The following is a 21,064-nucleotide window of genomic DNA, read 5'->3' as shown; positions in this document are numbered from 1 at the left end:
TGCCATGTATTGCAGGGGCCCTGCTTTTCCCTGTGAGGGTGCTGGCACAGGGTGCCCAGAGAAGCTGTGGCTGCCCCATCCCTGGCAGTGTTCAAGGCCAGGTTGGACACAGGGGCTTGGAGCAACCTGCTTTAGTGTGAGGTGTCCCTGCCCGTGGCAGGGGTTGGAGCTGGATGAGCTTTAAGGTCTCTTCCAACACAAACCAGGCTGGGATTCGGTGTCACCTGGTGATTCCTTCATGCTAACTCCCCCTGGGAAGAGCCCTGCACTTCTCCCCAACACTAGCAAGGTGGTTCTAGAGGCATTAGGGACTTAACAACGCAGCTGGTCCTGCAGAATGATGTAGCAGACGTGTCTTCACGTGGCCTGAAGTTCCTAATTCACTTGCTTGCGTTATAAGATGGTTTTTGGATACAGACAAGACACTGTTTCTCATAACTTCTTACTATTGCACAAGGTTTTGAGGTTTCCCCCACCAATGAGCACTTTTACATGTCATCAAATAACTAATACTGAAAAGCAAAGGGGGGAGTTTAGTGGTGGCCTTGGCAGTGCTGGGGTAAAGGTTGGACTTGATAATCTTAAAGGTCTTTTCCAACCCAGCTGATTCTATGGTTCTATGAATGAGACTTTGCTTCACCACAGAGATGACTGCACATCAATGAGGAACTTTATCTTTATTTTCATGATGTTAGCACAATAAACTCACACAGTAGCATCGATCTGTACTTATTTAACAAAATACATTTATAGCAATTTACAAATTCTTTTCCATTTGAAAACATTGCATAACATTTTATTAAACACCATACTTTCTATAGAGAATTCTCATTGAAAAACATAGGTTGAGTATTTTCTTTTCTCAGTAAAGCACAGCCTGACAAAGAAATTCGTGCCTGTTAGCAAGTAAGAAAATCAGAACACTAAGAAGATGTCACCTGTCAATTTATTTGATTAATTTTAAATTAAGGTATCAGTGGAATGTAAACAAAGAGTAATTTTACAAAAGGCTCCTTATCAAATATACATGCAGAGGTCTGAGTTCCAATGTCAATAGTATTACATTTCTGCTCGCTAACGGAATAGAATTTGATAAGCCATTATTAAAAACAGTAGCCTTTGGCACTTTGAGTAAAAAAGAATATATCAATATTTATGTAAAGAACACAATTTCAATGATTACACAAGAGCTTTAAAATCTTTTGTTAAGAAATAGGAAACCTTAGGAAAAATATCACACTGCACTTGAAAGAGCGCAGCAAGTTTTAGAGTAATAAAAGCAACACATATGCCAATATATATCTGACTAAAACCAAGGAATAAAGAACAAACACTCCCACCAGGAATCCCGCTGTTTCCAAAACAGCTCAATTGCCAGAGGGAACATTTTCTAATCTTTGCTTTATTGCCATTATTCTCCATTTCAATTTTCCATTATTTCCAGGTTCATCTACTTATGTTCTTTGCCCTGCACTTACAAACTAACAACTGATTGCATCTTATTTCCCTGCATTGATAGGCCAACAGTGATTGTGTCTCACCCATTCCTTTAAAGCTAATCCTACCGGCTTCATCAGGTACCTACAGTAAACTAAATCCAAAGGGTTTTCCTCATGACAATCCAAGTGTTTGTAATTCCTAGGAATCGTGTACAAAATTTGATATTAAATACCAAGGAGTCTTTGAAGATTCATCCTTTGAAAAAGAAAAGCCAAATCCTGACTTGTAAATACTAGAATCTGAGAATTTATTTCTAAAAAACCTTCTCCTTTTCTATTCCCTGGCACCTACGATTATTTTTCCCAGCTAATGTGCCTTTAACACACACAATGTGCTGCAACCCTACTTCTGTGTCACCTGCAGGATACCTCCTCCCAGTCACCAAACGCATGGTGGGGTTGTCTTCTGTTGCTTGGCAGGATGGGGTCGTTTCCTTAGGACCAGCGCTCTCCTGCAGCACTGGGTGATGGGCAGGCATGGGAAGCATTGCTTGGCAGGGCTGGCTGACAGCACCCAGCTCAGCCTGGAGCCCCTTGTGACTGGGAAGGTATATAAAGCTTTCCATTGAATCCCTTCTATACAGATCGGCAAACGCCATCCTCACGCTTCTGGAATTTGTTAGGATTGGGGGTGGGATTTTGGTTTGGTTTTGAGGGGGTTTTGTGGGTGGGGGATTTTTGGTTGAGTTTTTGGTCTGTGTGTCTTGTGCTATTTACCTTCTTGGGATGAGATGGTTCTTCCTCCTACCTCCTACTTGGCTGGGCTAGGGTGAGCTTTTCCTCAGAGTTCTGTGGGGTAGGGTCTGTAGACAGGTTCTGACTAGGTAGTATGTATCTGCTTCTCTGATACCCTAAAGCAGAAGAGGACTTAGAATGAAACACTGCTCTCAAGAAGCCAGAGAACAGACCTGATCTACTGCTACTTACTCAGTGAGGGGACTGCTAAACCCTCCTTCTCCCTCTTACAAGGAGAGCTGGGAGGTGCCTGACAGTAGTTCTCTTTCAGGTGGAAATCATCTAGGAGAAGATGAGGAGCTGCCCTGGGCAGCTTCCTCGATGGTTTAGGTTATTTAAGTCAGAGCCAAATATAATGAGGCATTTCTCCCAGCATGCCTGGGCCATGTTATGAGTCTTCCTTTCAGAGCTCATCCTTTCAACAGTGTTGGCAATGGAGAGATTTTTTAGCAGGTAAGTTCTTTTGTTGTATTTGAGGCTCAATTTACTCAAACAATCCATATTCTTAAGTGGCAGTGGTGAGAAACAAAACTACTGCTTAAGAAGGCTCTGGAGGGTGTCTCAAGGGAGGTGAAGAGTAGCAGTGGCACAATGCAACACTCACTCAGTGATCCTGCATTCCAAGGCAGGAATTCCAAGGCATTCCATTTTTAAAGGGAAGCATAAATCCCCTGAATGATGGTGGTTGGGGTGAAACTTGTGACTGTTCTTGTGGCATGCTAAGCAAGTGAGGTGAATGACTGCTTCTAAGTGTGAGCTAAGATACTAATTGCTGCCTCCTTGGAAGCTGGTCAGGAAAGTGGCTGTTTATCTGCTCATGGCTCACCTTTTGCACTGGCACATCTTGCAGTTGTTGGTGTCCTGCATTCTGTGGTTAGAAACTAATAGAAAAATGGAAGGGTTGCTGGAGGGCAGGATAAGAGGTTTAAAATGTAAAATCTGAATGACTTGTAGTACTTTAAAAGACCCCTTAAAAAGAATAACTTCAGACAATTCTACGAGTTAGCCCACTAAGAAGCAGCCTCTTCATTAGTAGCACCTCTTCTTAAACAAAAGTTGAGCAGTAGCAGCAAAACTAGTCAAAAATAGATAGTTATTCCATTCTAATGGAATGTTACCCACACGGGTTTTGTTGCAATAGACATCTTAAAGAACTACACGAAACCTTTGCAATCTTTGAATGTGACAGATCCACTATAACAAAGCTGTAAATATTTCCTATGCTAAATGAATGCAGCCAGCATCATCATAGTATTAGCAATAGTACTTGGAAAGTAACTGCACATCAATATGTCACGTGTCTGTAGATTCTAATAAGTATTGTTCGAAACATGTAAAGTTACCTTCAGCACCATCCTGGATGAAAGATTTGGTGCAAATTCTGCAAAGGTGAATATATACCACTTGATACAGCCTTTGCTGCGAGAAATTCAGTTGATTTTGGACACATACAAAGTAAAAAGTTGGCACATTCAGGAAATAAAGTGTCTGTGTTCAAGACCATTGTTTCGATTGACATCATCACCCTCAGATAAATGCTTTGAGTCTGAAGAAACAAGCTGCTTGTGAATGTTTCACATTAGTTAGGTTCTGGCATTGTGCTTTCCCCCCACCACGTACTTCCCACAGGCTCATGCACGTTGCGCGCGTCAGCGGCGTCCGACAGCGGTTGTGCTGCTGGACAAGAATTTGGCACATCAAAAGTGAATATCAGCTCAAAACGAAGAGAGCAGAACCTGTGTCAGGATGCGTCTGTGGTGGTACGGACCAGCTGATATGTCTCCTCTCATGTAGGGGATGTGCCCTTATAGAAGATGTTCCTGGTGTTCTCTGGACTGCTCCCTCTCTCGGGGATTAAAATGATGTTACCTTTCCTCCGAAGTGTTGAGTCCCGGCTAGAAGAAATGGACAGAGTCTCTGAGCCAATCTCGCTTCCCTCCACTGGCGTGACCCTTATCGTGGTGATTCCATGGTGGTGATGCTCACTGTTGTCTATGTTGCTCCTTTTCCGGTCGCCTGACCCATAACTGTCTTTTAAGGAGTCACAGCTCTCAGAGTCTCTGTTCAGATCATTTAGCTCGTAGGTCTGGCGAAGGGTGATTTTCTCAGGACCTTTCCATTTCCATGACCCGCTCCCTTCACCTTCTGATGGCATCTGGATCACAGGTCTGTTATTTTCCGGATGGGCCTCAACTCTGACAATGCTGCTTGGCTCATGGTCTGTCAAGGTTTTGTATCTGATGGCTCCCGTGCAGGTGACTGTGCTTCCCTCTGAACCCTTTGGGCTTCCCTGAAGCACTCCTTGCTGCTTGGACATGGCTATTACTTGCATGATTCTTGGCTGGCTGTTGCTTCTGCATGCAACACTCTTCTCAGCAGCTTTCAGCCATTTAGCTCTAGCCGAACTAGTTTTGGGTGATGTGTTCACGTTCTCCTGAGTCTCTTCGGGAATGTGGACTAGCTGGGAGGAGCCAGGACGGGACTGAATAGAGACCCTTGGCCCACCAGAAAGACCTGTGTTGTTACAGCCTGGTACACTGCCAGGTTGAATTTTCAGGTATTGGCTAGTTGGGCCGTGATGATCACCATTTACACCCACTCTGGAGGGTTCTGAGCTTGACCTCATCTCAATAGCCCTTGGTGGTGACTGGCCAGATTCCGTCTCTATGACTTGCAGTGACAGCTTTCGGCTCTCGTTCTTGTTCTTCCACTGGGAAAGCAGCTGCTTGGAACGGGCAGAATCCATGGATGCGTGTATTGTTGCGTTTCGCCTTGCTGGATCTTCCATGGATGGTGTGTTGACTCGTGGCAGAGTGTTGCTGAAGGTGACCATGTTTTCCTTTCCCATTGGGCTTCGTGGTGTTATTATTTCTACATCAGCGTTTGCTCTCTTGATATTGGTCAGAGACCCTGTATCTCTGTGGTTTCTATTCAGGATGCTTTCTGTACGGTGAGAAACAATGCCATCACTGCTGCTACCATTTTTACCTGGCAGGATCCTGTTGGCATCTTGACTGAGGTCTGTCAAAGACCTTAGAGGTTCTCTGTGAAAATTGGGGTGAAACACGTTCTCGTCACTTGGCAAGAAGTTCCCCACTGCATACAGGCCCTGGTATTGGAATAGAAGCATCAACAGTTGGGGGGGGGACGACACACATTTAAAGATACTTTAATTATATTATTCTGCCTTTAAATAATTATTGACTGATAGAATTAGTCCAGCTTAACTGACGGGGTGTGTTTGCTTTCCTTTCCTCACCAGTATATCCTTATTCCACATTCTGTTCTTGGTCTGGTGCATCTAGATATGTATGAAGTAGTCACAGTAGGATAATTAGGGCACATAGCTCAGGGCAACAAATAGTCGAGGAAAAGATTTATCCTCCTTCAGGTTTCTTCTTCTTATAAAGCAACAGATACAGCTGAAGAAAGAATGCTTTGTTATGAAAAGGACAAAATCAATGTTTGCAGTCTTCCAGGCAAAGCTATTTACTACTGTCTGCTCTGATTTACTGAATCTTGTTACAGCACGAGTTGTTCTCTGCTCTGTGATTCTGCCCTTTCTGCTGCGTAATAACCGTGTAATGCCATATCTACATGGTGGAACAATTTATCAACTTTAAATCAATTGCTTTCCAAGCTGTGCAGAGCTATAACAGGGTTTAGTTATACAGTGTTTTCTTATTCAGCAGCCTCGCTGTAACATGCTGCTGTTTTAAAGAGACTCCGCTGAGGGAGGATATTCATTGAAAGGGTCAAATGCCTGACTCAACTATTTAGGTTACTTATTCTTCCCACTCCTTTCAGAGTTGTTTGTAGTTTCACGTCACTTCTCCTCCCCTTCCTCTTACTGATGTGTAGTTTTCAGGGCAGGTTTACTGACTACTGGGTAGCCAGGACAATGTCCTCTCTGATGTGAGTTCTCATGCAACAGTATATGGAGAGGACCTAACAAAGAGCATACTTGTTTGTGCATTTCAAACAGGGGAACAACAGCTCCCTTTATGCGAGTCTACAACAGCTTAATCACTTGAAATAATATTCTCAAGAGAGTGCCCTTCTGCTCACAGTGCATCGTGGGGTTTAGTAGCTCGTGGGGTTTCTTATATACTCTGGTTGCTCTTTCTTCTACCACTCTGAAAGCCGTTTTTCCTCCACTCACCTTGGAGAACCACCTGCATGTACCTTATATCACCTTATCACAGGCAAAAAGGTGGGTAGGATGTGAACTTATTTTAGTACTATACTAAAATCCATCATTCACTTCTCGGGGGTCAGAACCATCACAGTGGCTGCCAAGACTCTGCTGCTCATCCGCTCTCCTGAATGCTCTCAGGCATCTGGACTGACACTGTGCTCAACAGCGAGAGCAGCAGCAGACATGGTGGGGACATACTGAGAGCAGCAAGCAAAAGCAAGGGCTTCATGAGCTTCCTACTGACAGATTCAATCAGGCCTATCCTACAGACTCCTTCACAGGACCCTTCCAAGGTGCTCCATCTGTTTCAGCCCAGTGCAGAAGAAAGGCACGGGAATAACGTGGCTTTGGCGTCTGATTTCCCCAAAAGCTCCAAAGAATCCCAAGGGTGTAATATTGCCTTTGGTTTCTTGCAGGTTCAGCACTTTACTCAGCTGAGTTGCTCTATTTTTGTGAGATCATAAAGCTAACGTTGGCAATATAACCTCAGGCTGGTAACAAAGATCAATTAATCCAATGTGTCTCTTGTGTTATGCTTGTAAGTGTGGAGCAGAATGAGTATCTTTAAGTATTTAATGAAGCACATAATGTTAGAGCTGTTTCTGTGTATGATACCAGATGATTATACACCACTTTGTGCACTGTTAATTTGAATACATATTTGCTTTTCCCTGTTAAGTTTTGAAGTGATTACCCCAACATCATCATCTTCAACACATTTTGACTATATTTTTAATTATGGCATGTGATCATGATGAAAGGTTTTCGTAAAATACCAGTACTCTTCTTTCAGCCGTGTCAGTTTTACTTCCTAAAACTTGACTACATGAATATTATATTTACCAAATAGAGAGCAATTCCTCCTCCTATGAGAAAGCCACAGTAAACGTCAACTGGATGGTTCTTGTACTGGGTGATACGGGTCAGACCACATATAATTCCACAGATGATAAAAGCAAAGACCAGGAGTGGTTTCAGAAGTTTGGAGGAGTCTGTTAACGTAGAATTGAAGTACATCTTGAGAAAAGAAAGAAATGGAGAAGCAGTTGAAGAGATTTACCTTAGAGGATGTTAATTTCTCACACTCAATGTTTCTTTCACACAGAGATAACACAGTAACATTGAAAATACTCAGCCTAATTTTGTTTCACAGCCCTGTTAAAATTTGCTTACTTACCATCGGGAGATCTGAAATCCCAAGGAATGGGTTTCCAAAAACATACACAGTATTGCCTATTGACACCATAGCATCCCAGCCTGGTTTGGGTTGGAAGGGACCTTAAAGCTCATCCAGTTCCAACCCCTGCCACGGGCAGGGACACCTCACACTAGAGCAGGTTACTCCAAGCCCCTGTGTCCGACCTGGCCTTGAACGCTGCCAGGGATGGGGCAGCCACAGCTTCTCTGGGCACCCTGTGCCAGCACCTCAGCACCCTCACAGGGAAGAGCTTCTGCCTTAGATCTAACCTGAACTTCCCCTGTTCCAGTTTGAACCCATCACCCCTTGTCCAATCGCTCCAGTCCCTGATGAAGGTCCCTCTGCAGCATCCTTGTAGCCCCCTTCAGACCCTGGAAGCTGCTCTGAGGTCTCCAGCAGCTTCTCTTCTCCAGCTGAACAGCCCCAGTGTTCTCAGCCTGTCCTCATCAATTAGGATAAGGATTTTATGCCTAAATTCCATTCACAGAGTGTATGTTCTGTAAATGTGACTGAGGAGCCACTGCTTCTGAAATACAGAAGCCAGATGTCACACCAGATGAAAGCAGTAACCTGTTCTAACAGCAGCTGCCACCAGATGCTTTAGAGAGCTATTGCTCAGCTGGGGGCAAGGAGGTCACAAGTGGAGGTGGTTCATCAGTGTTATTCCAAGTACTGGCCCTTCCATGGGCAGCAAAAATACTGGCAAACTCCTAATTCATGCACAATTCCATTATCCAGGTTGATCAAGTGGTTGTTATTGTTGTTTTTCTCTGGGTTTTACAGGCTGAGTGATGGAACAACTTGTGGTCACTCACACAAGCATTGTAGCCCATAGTGTAAAATATCAGTGGCCAGCTGTGGAAACCAGCTGTGAGTGCTGCAGCATGTCCTGCAAGTCCCTGCTAGTTACTGATGGGGTTTGTTCACTTGCTTTGCAGTAGCACCTTGGAGGCCTCTGGGAGTGATTGTGCTAGTTCATCCATGCTGCAAATCTATGGAGGTCAAACGAAACTACAGCACATCAATGGTTGTTCCTTAATGCCTAAGGTTGAAAAGCAGTGAGTCAAGTGAAGATACCAACAAAGCAAAGGCAGAACACGTCAATTTGAATGGTAAGTTAAAATATCACCCCAAATGATGGATAAACACTGTATTTTACATGTAATATGAGTTGAATAATCAACTCTAACATTAAACTGTTTGTTGCTTCTTAGCAAAGGCTGTGAAGCAGTTGAATCTTTTCTGTATTCTTAACAGAGCAGGTTTTAACTGTTAGCAGTTTGATTTTGCTTTCAAACAGGGAGGATAGAAACTTATATCCATGCAGGATATCCAGGGAACACATCACTTTACAATACACAGCAAATGACTTTGTGACTTTTGGCTTGTATAAAGGAAAAGGAACAGAGTTGGGTACTCACCGAAATGTACACTGCTGCAAAGGCTGCCAGGGTGGCATGTTGAGAAGGGAATGACTTTCTGCCAAGGAAGGACACTCAAATTATGCTTCTCAGTTCAAATACACTGTGCTAGTGTTCACGTGAAAAAAAACACTGGGTGGTACAGTCAGTTTCAGCTTACACTTCCTAAGCAACATATGATTGATCAGGAATATTTAATGTCTAATTTTCTCTTCTGTAAGCTGGAGAAAGGACCAATGGTAATGAAATGCCTTTGTTTTGAAGCAAATATTTAGCATTAAATTCTTTTTGCATCCTAAGAAAAGTATATTGAAAGAGCAGTGGGAATGAGCTAACGGCTGAATGCTTGATTGAGAGAAATATTTATGCATTTCTTTCTCTACATAAATTTCCATAGTAACTTTTCAGTAAGCATTAATGCATGAATCTTGATTGTATAATCACAGAATAGTTTGGGTTGGAAAGGACTTAAAGCTCATCCAGTTCCACGGCAGGGACACCTCACACTAGCGCAGGTTGCTCCAAGCCCCTGTGTCCAACCTGGCCTTGAACACTGCCAGGGATGGGGCAGCCACAGCTTCTCTGGGCACCCTGTGCCAGCGCCTCAGCACCCTCCCAGGGAAGAGCTTCTGCCTTAGATCTAACCTGAACTTCCCCTGTTTCACTTTGAACCCATCACCCCTTGTCCTGTCTCTCCAGTCCCTGATGAAGGCCCCTCTGCAGCATCCCTGTAGCCCCCTTCAGACCCTGGAAGCTGCTCTGAGGTCTCCAGCAGCTTCTCTTCTCCAGGCTGAAGAGCTCCAATGTTCTCAGCCTGTCTCCATACGGGAGCTGCTCCAGCCCCTGCTCACCCTCGTGGCCTCCTCTGCACTTGCTCCAGCAGCTCCATGTCCTTCTTATGTTGATCTTACGATTATTTCCTCACTCCACTTTGATTCTTTCCAGAGTAAGGACTCGTACACTTTGATGATCAGGCCCTAACTTCAGCAACAGGATTCATCATCTTTGTGCCCCTGCTTTGTTGCTCTAGCAACAGCAAACTGTATTTTGCTCAGGGAGAGGCAAACTGCACCTCTATTTGCTGTGTCTTCTGGTCTATTTTTGTTAATTTTTAAAAGCACTTTATAACATGATAGGAGTGAATGGACCACAGGAACATGGAGAGGGCATTTTAAGAGTTACCAGGCCCCTTCTTGGAGCCCAAACCAAGCTGGTAAATGAAAATATGTCCAAGCTGTCAGAGAGTAGGCTCAGGGCTCCCATGGAAAACCTGGGGGCTTGAATGATGTGGGCTGGGACCTGAGTCAGAAACAACGGGGATGAAAATTAGAAGGGACAGTTTAGCTTCTACTTCTTTGAGCAAGAAAAGGAGATTTTGTGCGAGTAGCAGCTACACAGAACCATCCCATGGGGCCCTCTTTCATTTCAACATGCTTCTTATAGACCCATTCCAGTGCTGATGGGAACATTAAGGAGTAATGTTCCCTTTACACAGCAAAGGGAAAAGCTTAGCTGGGGGTGGATTAGGTAACACCTATTCTACCTAGTTCATAGCTTCCAGAATCCCAAAGATCTTTTATGACCTCTGAGCTCTAGAAGGGAGTAAGATGCAGTGAAAATGTATAGCACTGCATCTGTGCATTTATGTCCTTCAGAGGGCATGGACATGTAATGTGCAGGGATAATACTTGAGCACTCATTGGTCTTGCCACCCCAGCTGGGCTCCATGTCCAGCTCTTTTCCTAGCAGCCCCTGAGTGAGCCAGGATAAGACAGCAAAGGCTGGAATACAGCCCTTTGCCTTTAGACAGGGACATTTCTCTGCCAAGGAGCAGAATCTGCTCTCTAAATTTCTTCCCTATGCATTTGGCTTTGTCTGTTCTAAATAATTCATTGGCAGTTAAATGTGTGCATGTAGTTCAGTGTGAATCTATGACCTGATTTTAAGCTCATGGCTCCAGCAGGTTCATGACTCTGGCCCAGATGAAATCAGCACGATCCCTTTTTTGTTTCTAAAGACAAACCTAAATTCCTTCTCTTTTCTTCTCTCCCTCCCCCCCCCCCTTTTCTTCTCCCCAATTTATTCTTCTTCCTCCCCCCTGAGCAAACCTTTCACAAATAGTATCCCTGGGGAAGAAGTTCAGGCTTGAGGTCAGGAGAATAAAGACATGAACAAAACGGGAACGTTTGTAATGGTTAATCACCTCCTTCACCCTGTCCAGGTTTTAGTGGAAGCATCAATCTACTTGCAGTAGCTCTCCGTGGAGCTAATGTGTAGATTTGATTCTTTGAACTTTGGTACCAGTCAGAACTTACCCTTCATCTGAAGGCATTTCAGAGTATATAAGGTGTGTCGCTATGCTACAGTCAATTGTTATTCTATGTTCTATTCATATGCTCTCAGGGCAAGCACAGCATGTTGCAGGCTAAATGCACTCTGTGTAACGGTGCCACTGCTTTTGTTCCCCTGTTTGTTATCTTTTCAGTACAGTGAAAATAGTTCAAGCCAAAAATATGTAGCCTTTTTGTACAGCTCTGTATTGAAAAGGTGAACAAAGGTCTCGAGAAAACATGTTCTGGACTGAGGGGACAGTGTATCAGTCTAAATGGTCTGGCAGGAGGATGTGTAGAGGGGGAACGACAATGAGAAAGGGTCATGCTGAGTGAGAACATCCAAAATGATAGGGGAGCATCAGGGGAACTCGCTGCAAATCTGAACAGAAATGGCTGAAAAGGCTTTTTGATGATAAATGATGAAAAGAAAGATGGACAAAGGAGGCTCCTGGATATTTGGGATGTTGCAGAAAATGATTTTATATAATCAGCTGGATAATTACTTGTTCTTCTCCGTAACTTTCATCGGGGGCTCTAGAGGTAAATTTCTGGAGCCAAAGTTTTGGGGAGAACAACTGAAAAATGAAGGCTGTTAGCAATCTCAGTCCCTTGCAGGCTGAAATCACTGAAGTGAATTAACCTCCTGGGCTGGAGAAGTTATACCATAACTCCTATAGTAGGTGACTGAAGGAAGTATTGAACCAGTGGCAAGTGCCAAGCGCTTTGGTGAAGTTGAGACAGGCATAAGGAAGCAACAAATTAATAAGGCAAAATGCAGTAATATTGATGTAAGGAGAAACTGAGGGTGGTGCCAGAATATTATAGATCACCAAATGTATCCCCTAATGATGGGCATAAATTTGAGATATCAATAATGAGTCATCTTCGTGTAGAAACACACAAAAACTGGTTGCTGAGTCTTAGTACGTTACAACTGATTTTGCTGGGTTTTGGAAGTGATGATATTTAAACTCAGGAGTGATCAATGTTTTTATCATGGCTACAGGCAGTCAGTTCAGAGCAGTAGCACCATATTGGAGGTGATGAAGTGAAGGAGATGTAATCATGCAGGTTTTTCTGCCTGCTCAATGTAAAGCTACCCTGATGTCCCTGGGATACCACGTAGGTGCAAGACACTGCTTGCAAGCATCAGGGTTCGATGGCAGCATCCCAGTAACAGCAATTGGTCATGGGGAGACAGACAATGAGGTGAAGGCTGATAGAGCAATTGTGGTTATGCCTTTCACCAAAATCACTGTCACTGAATTGTTTGGGCCAATACAACCCTTTATTCCAGCTCTGGATCATGCCCACATATATTCATTGAAAAGATATGGCAAATTAATCGATGCTAGTTATGAGTCTTAGCCCGCTAGACATATTTAAAACCAAATACATCAAATAGTTGAGGGTCTTGAAACATTAGTGAAACTCGTTTTTCCCAGTGAAAGGAGACAGATGATGAGATTTGCTGGAAAATGCAAAGTGAATGATTTCATGATTCCCAAACGAAACCATGGAAATAAGAGGAAAAGAAAACAAACTGGGGGAGAGGTGGCTTAATCTATGGACAGAACATTTAACCAGTCTCCATGTGACAAAAATGTAATGCCATGAGGCATAAAGTTAAAAGAGAAGCTAGCATTTGGGGCTGCAAACAGAACAAGAAAGAAGTGCAAAGCTTTAGTGAAGTAGGTGTGACAGAACTAACACAACTTCGTGTCTCCTAATCAGGTACACAGAGCAATGATGCAGCGAAGGCAGAGACAGAAGCTGTCATCATTTCAAGTACTCTATAATTATGCTGTAACTTGTTTTGAGAATAGGAGGTTTTAAAAAGCACCAAGATTTTGAAGGACTGGAAAACATTCAAACATTCCATGACTAACAGGCAATAAAGGTTAACTAGGTGTGGGAAAGATAAAGGAGAGAACTGTTGTATTCAGTGAAGAGTTTCATGGTTTCCCAGTAGCACAGTGCTTGTATTTAGGACAATAGTAACAAAGTCCTTGAACTAACAAGTAGCAGATGCTCTGGAACAGCACAAGTTACTGACTTACACCTTCAGATTACCTAAATTTATGACCTGTCCCATCAGTAACTGAATTACCACTATTTTATCACATCGAGCTGGTTTAAAATAAGATCTATAGTCTGGTTCATAGCTCAACGTGATAGATAAGCACGGCCAAAACCTGCTGTTATAATGAATATCAATTTCTCTGCTGGTATCTAAGTAGGGAGGCTAAAGACTACATGATCAAGGAGGTTACACCACCAGTTAAAATACCGTGAAAGAAAAGGCATGTGGTTGGAAACACACAGATTTTCACCATTGTGGCCTAATAAAAGGGTTTTTTTCAATGCTGTCAATATAAAAATCAAGTAGAGAAACAGAAAACAAACTCCTCCAACAAATCTCAAAACAAAGCCTCACAAACTAAGACCAGAGCAGTGATGTGTGTCATACAGGGGTCTCTGATACAGTACTTGGGTGAGTTCTTCCACTGCCTGTTACAGCACTTCTCCCACTGGGAGAAGCCATAGAAGCTATAGATACTAACAATTGTATGGGAAATTGTCTCCTTGGAAGGAGGGAGGAAACAAACAGTTACTAATGCCTGTGCTTTGGAATCTACCAAAGTCTTTCAAAGCCCACTCTTGGCATAATATTTTTATAGAGAAAATGGAACATCACTAAAAAGACACTTCTGTTCTCACCTTTGTTAGGAAAAACCTGAAAGAACTCATTGCAATTTTAGCAAGAAAAACCCTGCATCTTGAAACTGGGGCAATAAATAACAAATCAAATGAATACTTAGAAATGTACACAATGAAAGGGAGAACCAACCTTCCGGCATTGATAATATTGAGGTCAGCTCCTGAGCAAATATCTTCCACAACGTAGGAGTTCTCTGAGCAGGATACATTTAAGGATGTGTAGTTAGGCTTGCAAACAGTCAGGAAATACGGTGCCTGATATCCTGTTGATAGCTGTATAATATCAGTAACAAGAGCAGTAGAACAAAGACCGAACACATGAACACCTAGGAGAGAAATCAGTGAGTTTAACTTCATTGTATGCAGAAATTAGATTGATTCATTGTGACAGAACACATTCAATGGAATTCTAGTGGCTTGTGCAGCTGGACTTGAAAGAATTGAACTGAAGATGTTGATGTATTAAGAAAGCTTATTGCAAAGTTGAATTATGTTAAAAAATAAGATTACTTATGCTTGTTTTATTCCTGCTAATACTTAGCATTTTGATGGCTTGATGTCCTATAACATCTTTCCATGAAGGTGAACTACACTGGAGCTGCTTCAGTTTGGAGCTGCCTAAAGGACAGCCAACTATTTGAGGAGAGCATATGTGCTCATCCCAACCTTGGCCTTGCCCACTGGGGTACAGGCTTTTAAGAGCACGGAGACCTGCCCATTAGACTGCTGCTTTGAGGACCTGTTCCGGCTTTACCACCAGGTACTCATCAGCTGGCAATAATTCTGGCCACCTTCACACCTTTGATATTTCTTGAGTAGCAAGTTCTTGCCGTGAGTCCAAATATTTAAGTCTTTTTGGTAAGTGATCAATGTTTCTGTCCGGTTAATAATTCCGAATTCGGAGTTTGTAAATGCAGTTGTTTTACTGAGCACTTTCAACTGCTTTTCACCTAAAGATTAACACTAATTCCCTACTGGTATCCATATAAATAAATCTGGTTTTCATCTTAAAATGGAAAGAATGCTAAAGTCATTAGAATATGAAAGAAACTGCAAATTCCAAGTATGAATCAAGAATGAAATTCATGCATCTTTGAGCTTGTCTTTTTTGGTGATGGAATGGGATGCCATACAGGAGGAGAAGTAGAGAGCAAGCTGATGTTGTGATGTACCACCGCCTCTGCTCACTTCCTCATTGCTCATCTTAAGAGGATGCTTTACTGGTCATAGTATAACCTCTTCTGTCGTTACCTCCCTGCTTGCCACCCAACAGATACCTAGTGTATAGTCCTCCTACAGGGTTTTCAGCCTCCTGTCCTGCACATTGTCTTTGCCTCGGCTGCCCTCTTTAGTGCAAGACTCCTGGAACAGCAAATCTTTCCTTTACCTACTCACTGGTAGAGGAAATCAACTGTAAGCAGGGCAACAAAGTCCAGTTTTCATAACTGACAATTAAAGTAAACCAACCCAATTCAACGTGTTCCTCTCTATCATTAGGTTGCCAGATCCTACCCTTTTTTCAAGAGGCAGATAAACACATCCCATAATAAGAATGTTAATTCTGCTGAGAGCTTCTAACACGTCTTTACTGTCTGCATACAGTGCCAGGTGGGTTGGATCCTTATGATGCACTGAAGACAGGCAGGGGAAACTATACAGTGAAAGCATTAAAAGGGAGCCAGCTCAATGTGGGCAGAGAATGGAAACAGAATTATTCTTTCAGAAACACTGGCAAAAGCACAGGAGAGGAAAGGGAAAAGGGGGAGTGTAGATGCTGCATTGCTGAGGATGGGACTGCTCTGCTGCTGCATTTGACAGTTTCTTCTCACGTTTTCTGGCAGAGGAAGATCTACGCCAGCAGCAGCCCTGCACTGTTCTGAAAGGCTGCTTCAGGGAAGGAAACCTGCATGGTGAAAACTGAATGTATATGGAAAGCTCTTCTTTGTGACCAACATTGGAAACCCACCAACAAATCTGACAGCTCTTCTGAGGAAAGAATTGAAGTTGCATCCTCCTGCATTAATATTGGCCTCCGCTCCAATCCCATTTCTTCTTTTGGACAGGCAACAGTAGAGTATTCCTTCTCCTATCATTATCTGCAATAACAAAGGAGCCATTGAATTAAATGCAGCAGTTACTCAGAAGACACTGATTGAATTTAAAGGCTGAAATATAACTATCCCACAACCAGTGTCATCCATGGGCACGTACGGACTCGCCTTCAAAAGGTTTGTGTTGATATGTAAGTGTTCAGTAATCATGCAGCTTAGGCTGTGTGAGGGCAGGCAAGGAAGTGGCACTGAAGTAGCACACAGTATACAGTGCTCAGTGGGATCAGGGGGGTGAGCCACAGCCTAAATGTGATGCTTCTACAAAACACATCTCGCCTCTAGACTAATCCAGAGCCACTGCAATAACTTAGTGCTCCTGAGGTGGTTTTAGCACTCGGGCTTGGCCTCAAGCCTAGCAGTCCCCAGCAGCTCCTAGTTATGTGGCAGTCTGCTCTTCTGTATTTGTTTAATTTGGCTTGGTTTTTAACCAGAGCCACAGCAGAAGAAAAAGTTCTGTCCTTATGGCCCCTCTGAACGTATCAAGCAAAACAGATTATGGCTGAAGCCCTAGAAAAGTTTATAAAGGGAAGAATATAAATGAGAAATGGTGTTACTTGCTGGAAAACCCAGAGCCATTTATACATGTTCAATCTCAGGGTTGATGGGCTTCCCTGTTCTGTAGTGCAGCAACTTGGAAACTGGGGCAGGGTTTGTGCAGAGGTCAGACTAAGGGTTGGGTTGCTATACCGAAATTAATGTGCTCATCACTAAGGGGAGAGTCACTTTGTCCATCCACAGACACACCAAAAACTAATACATGCAATGCACAAAGCTTGCAATGCAACGTAAAGCATCTGAATTACGCTGAACCTGCTGTAACTACCAGTGAGGTTTGTGCGTGCTAAGACCCCTCACCCTAGGAGAAGGGAGATACAATGGCCAAGCCTAGTCTAACTCCTTCTTAGCTAAAGGTTTGCTAAACTGAAATGTTACTTCTTTGCCGGAAAACCTGAAGTATTGAGGGTTGTCTCATTACATGGAAAAGGCAGCGGTAAGGGTTATTTAAGGAATTTTAGTTGGATGAGAACTATGGTCACTATTATCTGTCTCCACGTGATCACTTTACAGCTGAAACTTCCCACAGAAACCCGTAGTAATTCAGACTTGAACCCCAGAGGAACTCCCGTCGGTTTTAGCCAAGCTCTAGGGACTGGCACAGGTTAAAACACCAGAGAGATGGATTAGCTGGTGTGATAGAGGAGAAAACTGGGAAACAGCAAGGCCTATGGCAAGGAAAACTTGGAGGCTGGTATTTCCAAGGAAACCAACTCCCACAGCAGAAGAGGCAGGAGGACTGAAACTGCCAGCAGTGAATTTCTGTCCTTGCAAATTGATTTCCCAAATCCATGTGATCTGATTTCCTGGCGATCTCTGTTAGAAAGCACATTGCTACCTTTAAGTAGGTTTTCAGTCAGTGGCTGATAAGGGTTTGAACCTACACTGATACGATTAAATAACTGGTCCTAGCATTTCTCAGTGAATAACTAGAGGAGATGATACGGCAGAGGATCAGATTCAGAGCTCTTTGAAGCCAACAGAAGTCACGTTGCAATTCACATAGATGTCTATTACAGACATAAAATGTCCCTGTTGGTAATTTCACACAAGTCCAGTTGTTCTGCACTGAAGTCTCCCGTGGCTTATGAATACATATAAAACAATACATATATGCCACACGCTGTAAGACATATGTCAATATCACAGTAAAGGTAGTAGTATGTCAGTATTACAGGTAGTAGTAGTTTTCTATAGTACTTCAGGGTTTCAGAACAGATTTAAACAGATTGAAAAGATTTAACAGATTTTAACAGCTTTAAAAGCAGTTGTAGCTTGCTAACAATGAGCAAAAAAAACCCCAAAGGGAAACCTCCCAAGCCATAAAGCCCCAAACCCAAATACAGACCCTCTGTATTAATGGCTTGGGAAAAGAAATTACAACGTGCTAGGTTTGTGGTGAAAAAAAATTACTATGAAGTGAATAGATTTAAGATGTTCTCCAGTAGTGGATAAAACTGGGTACAGAAACAATAATAATATAGGAAAAGAGTGAAGTCCTGTGCTAGTATTTATATAAGAGGAGGGACTGAGACTGGAATTTGCTTGTGTTCTTTGCCTCACAGGGAAGAGCTTCTGCTTCAGAGCTCATCTCAATCTCCCTTCTGGCAGGTTAAAGCCATTCCCCTTGTCCTGTCCCTCCATCCCTTGTCCAAAGCCCCTCTCCAGGTTTCCTGGAGCCCCTTTAAGCACTGGATCTGCTCTGAGGTCTCTCCCTAAGGAGCCCTCTCTTCTCCAGGCTGATCCAGCCTGGCTCCATAGGAGAGGTTAGTGGAGAGGTTGCTGGAGATCCTCAGTTCCTCATACAGCTCAGCTTTCTTTTCTAGATTTTACAGATTTTTAAAGTGTGTAATTCGTTGAAGTTTTAATGCAGACTAAATCATAAAATGCTAAACTCTGCAAGATGGCAATGGCACAATTGTGATCTTTTCACGTTGAGCTTCATCGGCCTATTTTTCCAAGGATAAAGGGAGCAATTGGACAACCCCTCACCTAATTTCTTGTTTCAGATAAAGAGCTGATGCTCTACACCATCTTCAGTGCACAAGCATCACCTTTATGCTTACACTAATGCAAATGATCCACACCTTCCTAAGGCTTGCAGCTTTTAAGCAGTTGTACTTTGAAGCTTCAGCATTTTACTTTCTTTACTGATCTTGGGTTTGATAGGCATGCTCCAGTGTGGGTTCCAGTTCCTCACAGGGCACGGCTGTGCTTAGTTGTCTGTACTGCTGCTAGGAGGATGATTGAGGCAAGAGCAACGTTTCCTATTGCATAATCTCATGCAATGCTCAAATAATCCATCTGTAATCAAAGCCCTCAATAAACACTCCATAATGAATTGAGCAACTTTCATCTCAGTTGAAGGTTTCTGGTGTTACCTACACTTGAAATAAACTCTCTGAAGTAATAATCAGCTTTTACCCCTCTATTGTGGCCACCGGGAGCCATTGTAGATTCCTTTCATGGTTGTTGCTGGGAAGTCCACTTTGTTGTCATCAGAAACACTGTCTAAACTGAAGAAACCCAGCCAAGCTGCAATACTGGCAAGCTTTGGTTTTATCAGAGTATTTGATGTTTGCTGCAAGCAGCAGCACCAGGAGCACTGAGAGTCTTAGCTCCCAGGTCCTAAATGAGTACAATTTTTAGCCTGATGGTTGTGCAAAATCCCTCAGAAATGGTTTCACAGCAACCAAAAATCAAACAGAGCAAGAAGAACTCTGTTAAAAAAAAAAGGCAGGGAGAAAATGACACTTGTTGGGTTTTATATGGGCATTTGCATTTGATATGTTTTATAATTGCAAGTTGGCTGATGTTATGAACTGGTTGGATTTAAGGGGATTCAGAGGAGCTGGCAGCAGAGGTGCATCTGCAGCTGGCCTGAGAGAAGTGTCTACCCAAGATACACAGTCCCTGTTGTCAGAGGGGAGAAGAGACCCTTTCAGAAGGTTGATTCAGCTTCGTAGGTGCCTGGAATCACCTCCTCCAGGTGGATTTCTCTCTCCATTTACCAAACCAGAGCGCTGTAAGAATAAGGCTCCTATCCAAGCTGTCTAAAATCAGGCACAATGGATTCCCTCCTGTATATATATAAAGGTAAAGCCTTAGATTTTATTTGATGCAGCAATCCCAGCAGGGGTAATACCTGTATCAGACAATTTATATGTATTTTTTCTCTAAAACAGTGACTGAACTGCTCATATTGTGACAGGACATTTGTGTTCTGCTGAAATCATCTTCTCCCTTTGGGTGAGTGATTTAACCAGCTTCCTTTTGCCTGCTCTTAATGCCTAACTCCAAATTTAGAGGAGCTCCACTGCTATTTTGGAGAGCGTTATTGATTTCACTGACATGATTGATGTACCTTCTCACTGAAGAAAGCTAGTTCTTACACAAGTGGCCATAAATGAGAGGCTTCCATTTCCAACACCAGCTTGAACTGTTGGTGTATCTCAGAGCATGGAGATGCCCTGCCTGTAAAAGTTCAAGTCTTTGTATAGCATAATGGAATGATTCAAGCTATTCTCACCCAACTGTAAATGCTGTTTCTTAACATTAATGCCCACTATCAGGATCACAGAATCATAGAATCAGCGTGGTTGGAAAAGACCTTTAAGATCATCAAGCCCAACCATTACCCCAAAAGTGCGAGGAGATGAAGTGCTACAGGGAATCTTTCAAGGAATGTCTGGTTCTGTTGTAGAAGAATAAAAGATGAACTGAAAATCCGAAGGTAATTAGCCTGGATGACACTCTGCAGCCTAACTGAAACCAAAGGAGCTATTTGATATTCATTATATGTAGGTTATATATTTATATAATTTATTTGTATTATTTATATGTTCTTTATGTATTCTGTGATTTTCTTTATGCCAACTGAAACTTTGTTCAAAATCTTTCATAAGTGACAGTGGCACCCCAAACGTACCGTAATTGATGGTCCAGCAAAAACCAGACTAAGCAACATCAAGAAGGGAACAGCCTCTTGTGTAGGTTCGATGTATGGCATACTCAGACTCTTGTCATAGCAATTAAATCCAGAGTGGACTGGCTTGAAGACATCAGTAAGTTCAAGGAAATAGAGGCTAACAACAGAGGATGCCAATATGGGCAACTAGAAGAGAAGAAAGCAACAAATTACTGTTTGCAAATGGAATAGCAATGCTTTGGCAAAGACAACATAACCTGTTAATAAATCTCAGTGGTGTTTGCTATTTACATCTCACTGCTCCTTTTCATATGCATTTTACCATCTTTAAATCATGAATTCTCTAGGGATATGATATTGTTCAG

The 21,064-nt window shown here is 42.8% G+C and overlaps 1 protein-coding gene across 2 annotated transcripts in view; it reads right to left on the bottom strand.

The window, feature by feature from the left end:
- Positions 1–4,020: 4,020 nt before the first annotated feature.
- The window catches only part of LOC104401816 (lipid phosphate phosphatase-related protein type 4), a 30,607-nt gene continuing 13,563 nt past the window's right edge, over positions 4,021–21,064 (bottom strand). The window contains exons 2-7 of one of the 2 annotated variants that reach the window (XM_010009515.1): positions 20,700–20,885; positions 16,072–16,201; positions 14,236–14,431; positions 9,052–9,109; positions 7,276–7,449; positions 4,021–5,343 (exon numbers count right to left, since the gene is read on the bottom strand). In XM_010009515.1, coding sequence (XP_010007817.1) covers positions 4,021–5,343; positions 7,276–7,449; positions 9,052–9,109; positions 14,236–14,431; positions 16,072–16,201; positions 20,700–20,885 — 2,067 coding nt within the window. The remainder of the gene's footprint in view (positions 5,344–7,275; positions 7,450–9,051; positions 9,110–14,235; positions 14,432–16,071; positions 16,202–20,699; positions 20,886–21,064) is intronic. The other variant, XM_010009516.1, reaches the window with a different exon arrangement.

This window comes from Nestor notabilis, unplaced genomic scaffold, assembly GCF_000696875.1.
Source record: "Nestor notabilis isolate BGI_N333 unplaced genomic scaffold, ASM69687v1 scaffold9462, whole genome shotgun sequence".
Classification (NCBI taxonomy): domain Eukaryota; kingdom Metazoa; phylum Chordata; class Aves; order Psittaciformes; family Psittacidae; genus Nestor; species Nestor notabilis.
This window is presented reverse-complemented; position numbering and strand designations above follow the sequence as displayed.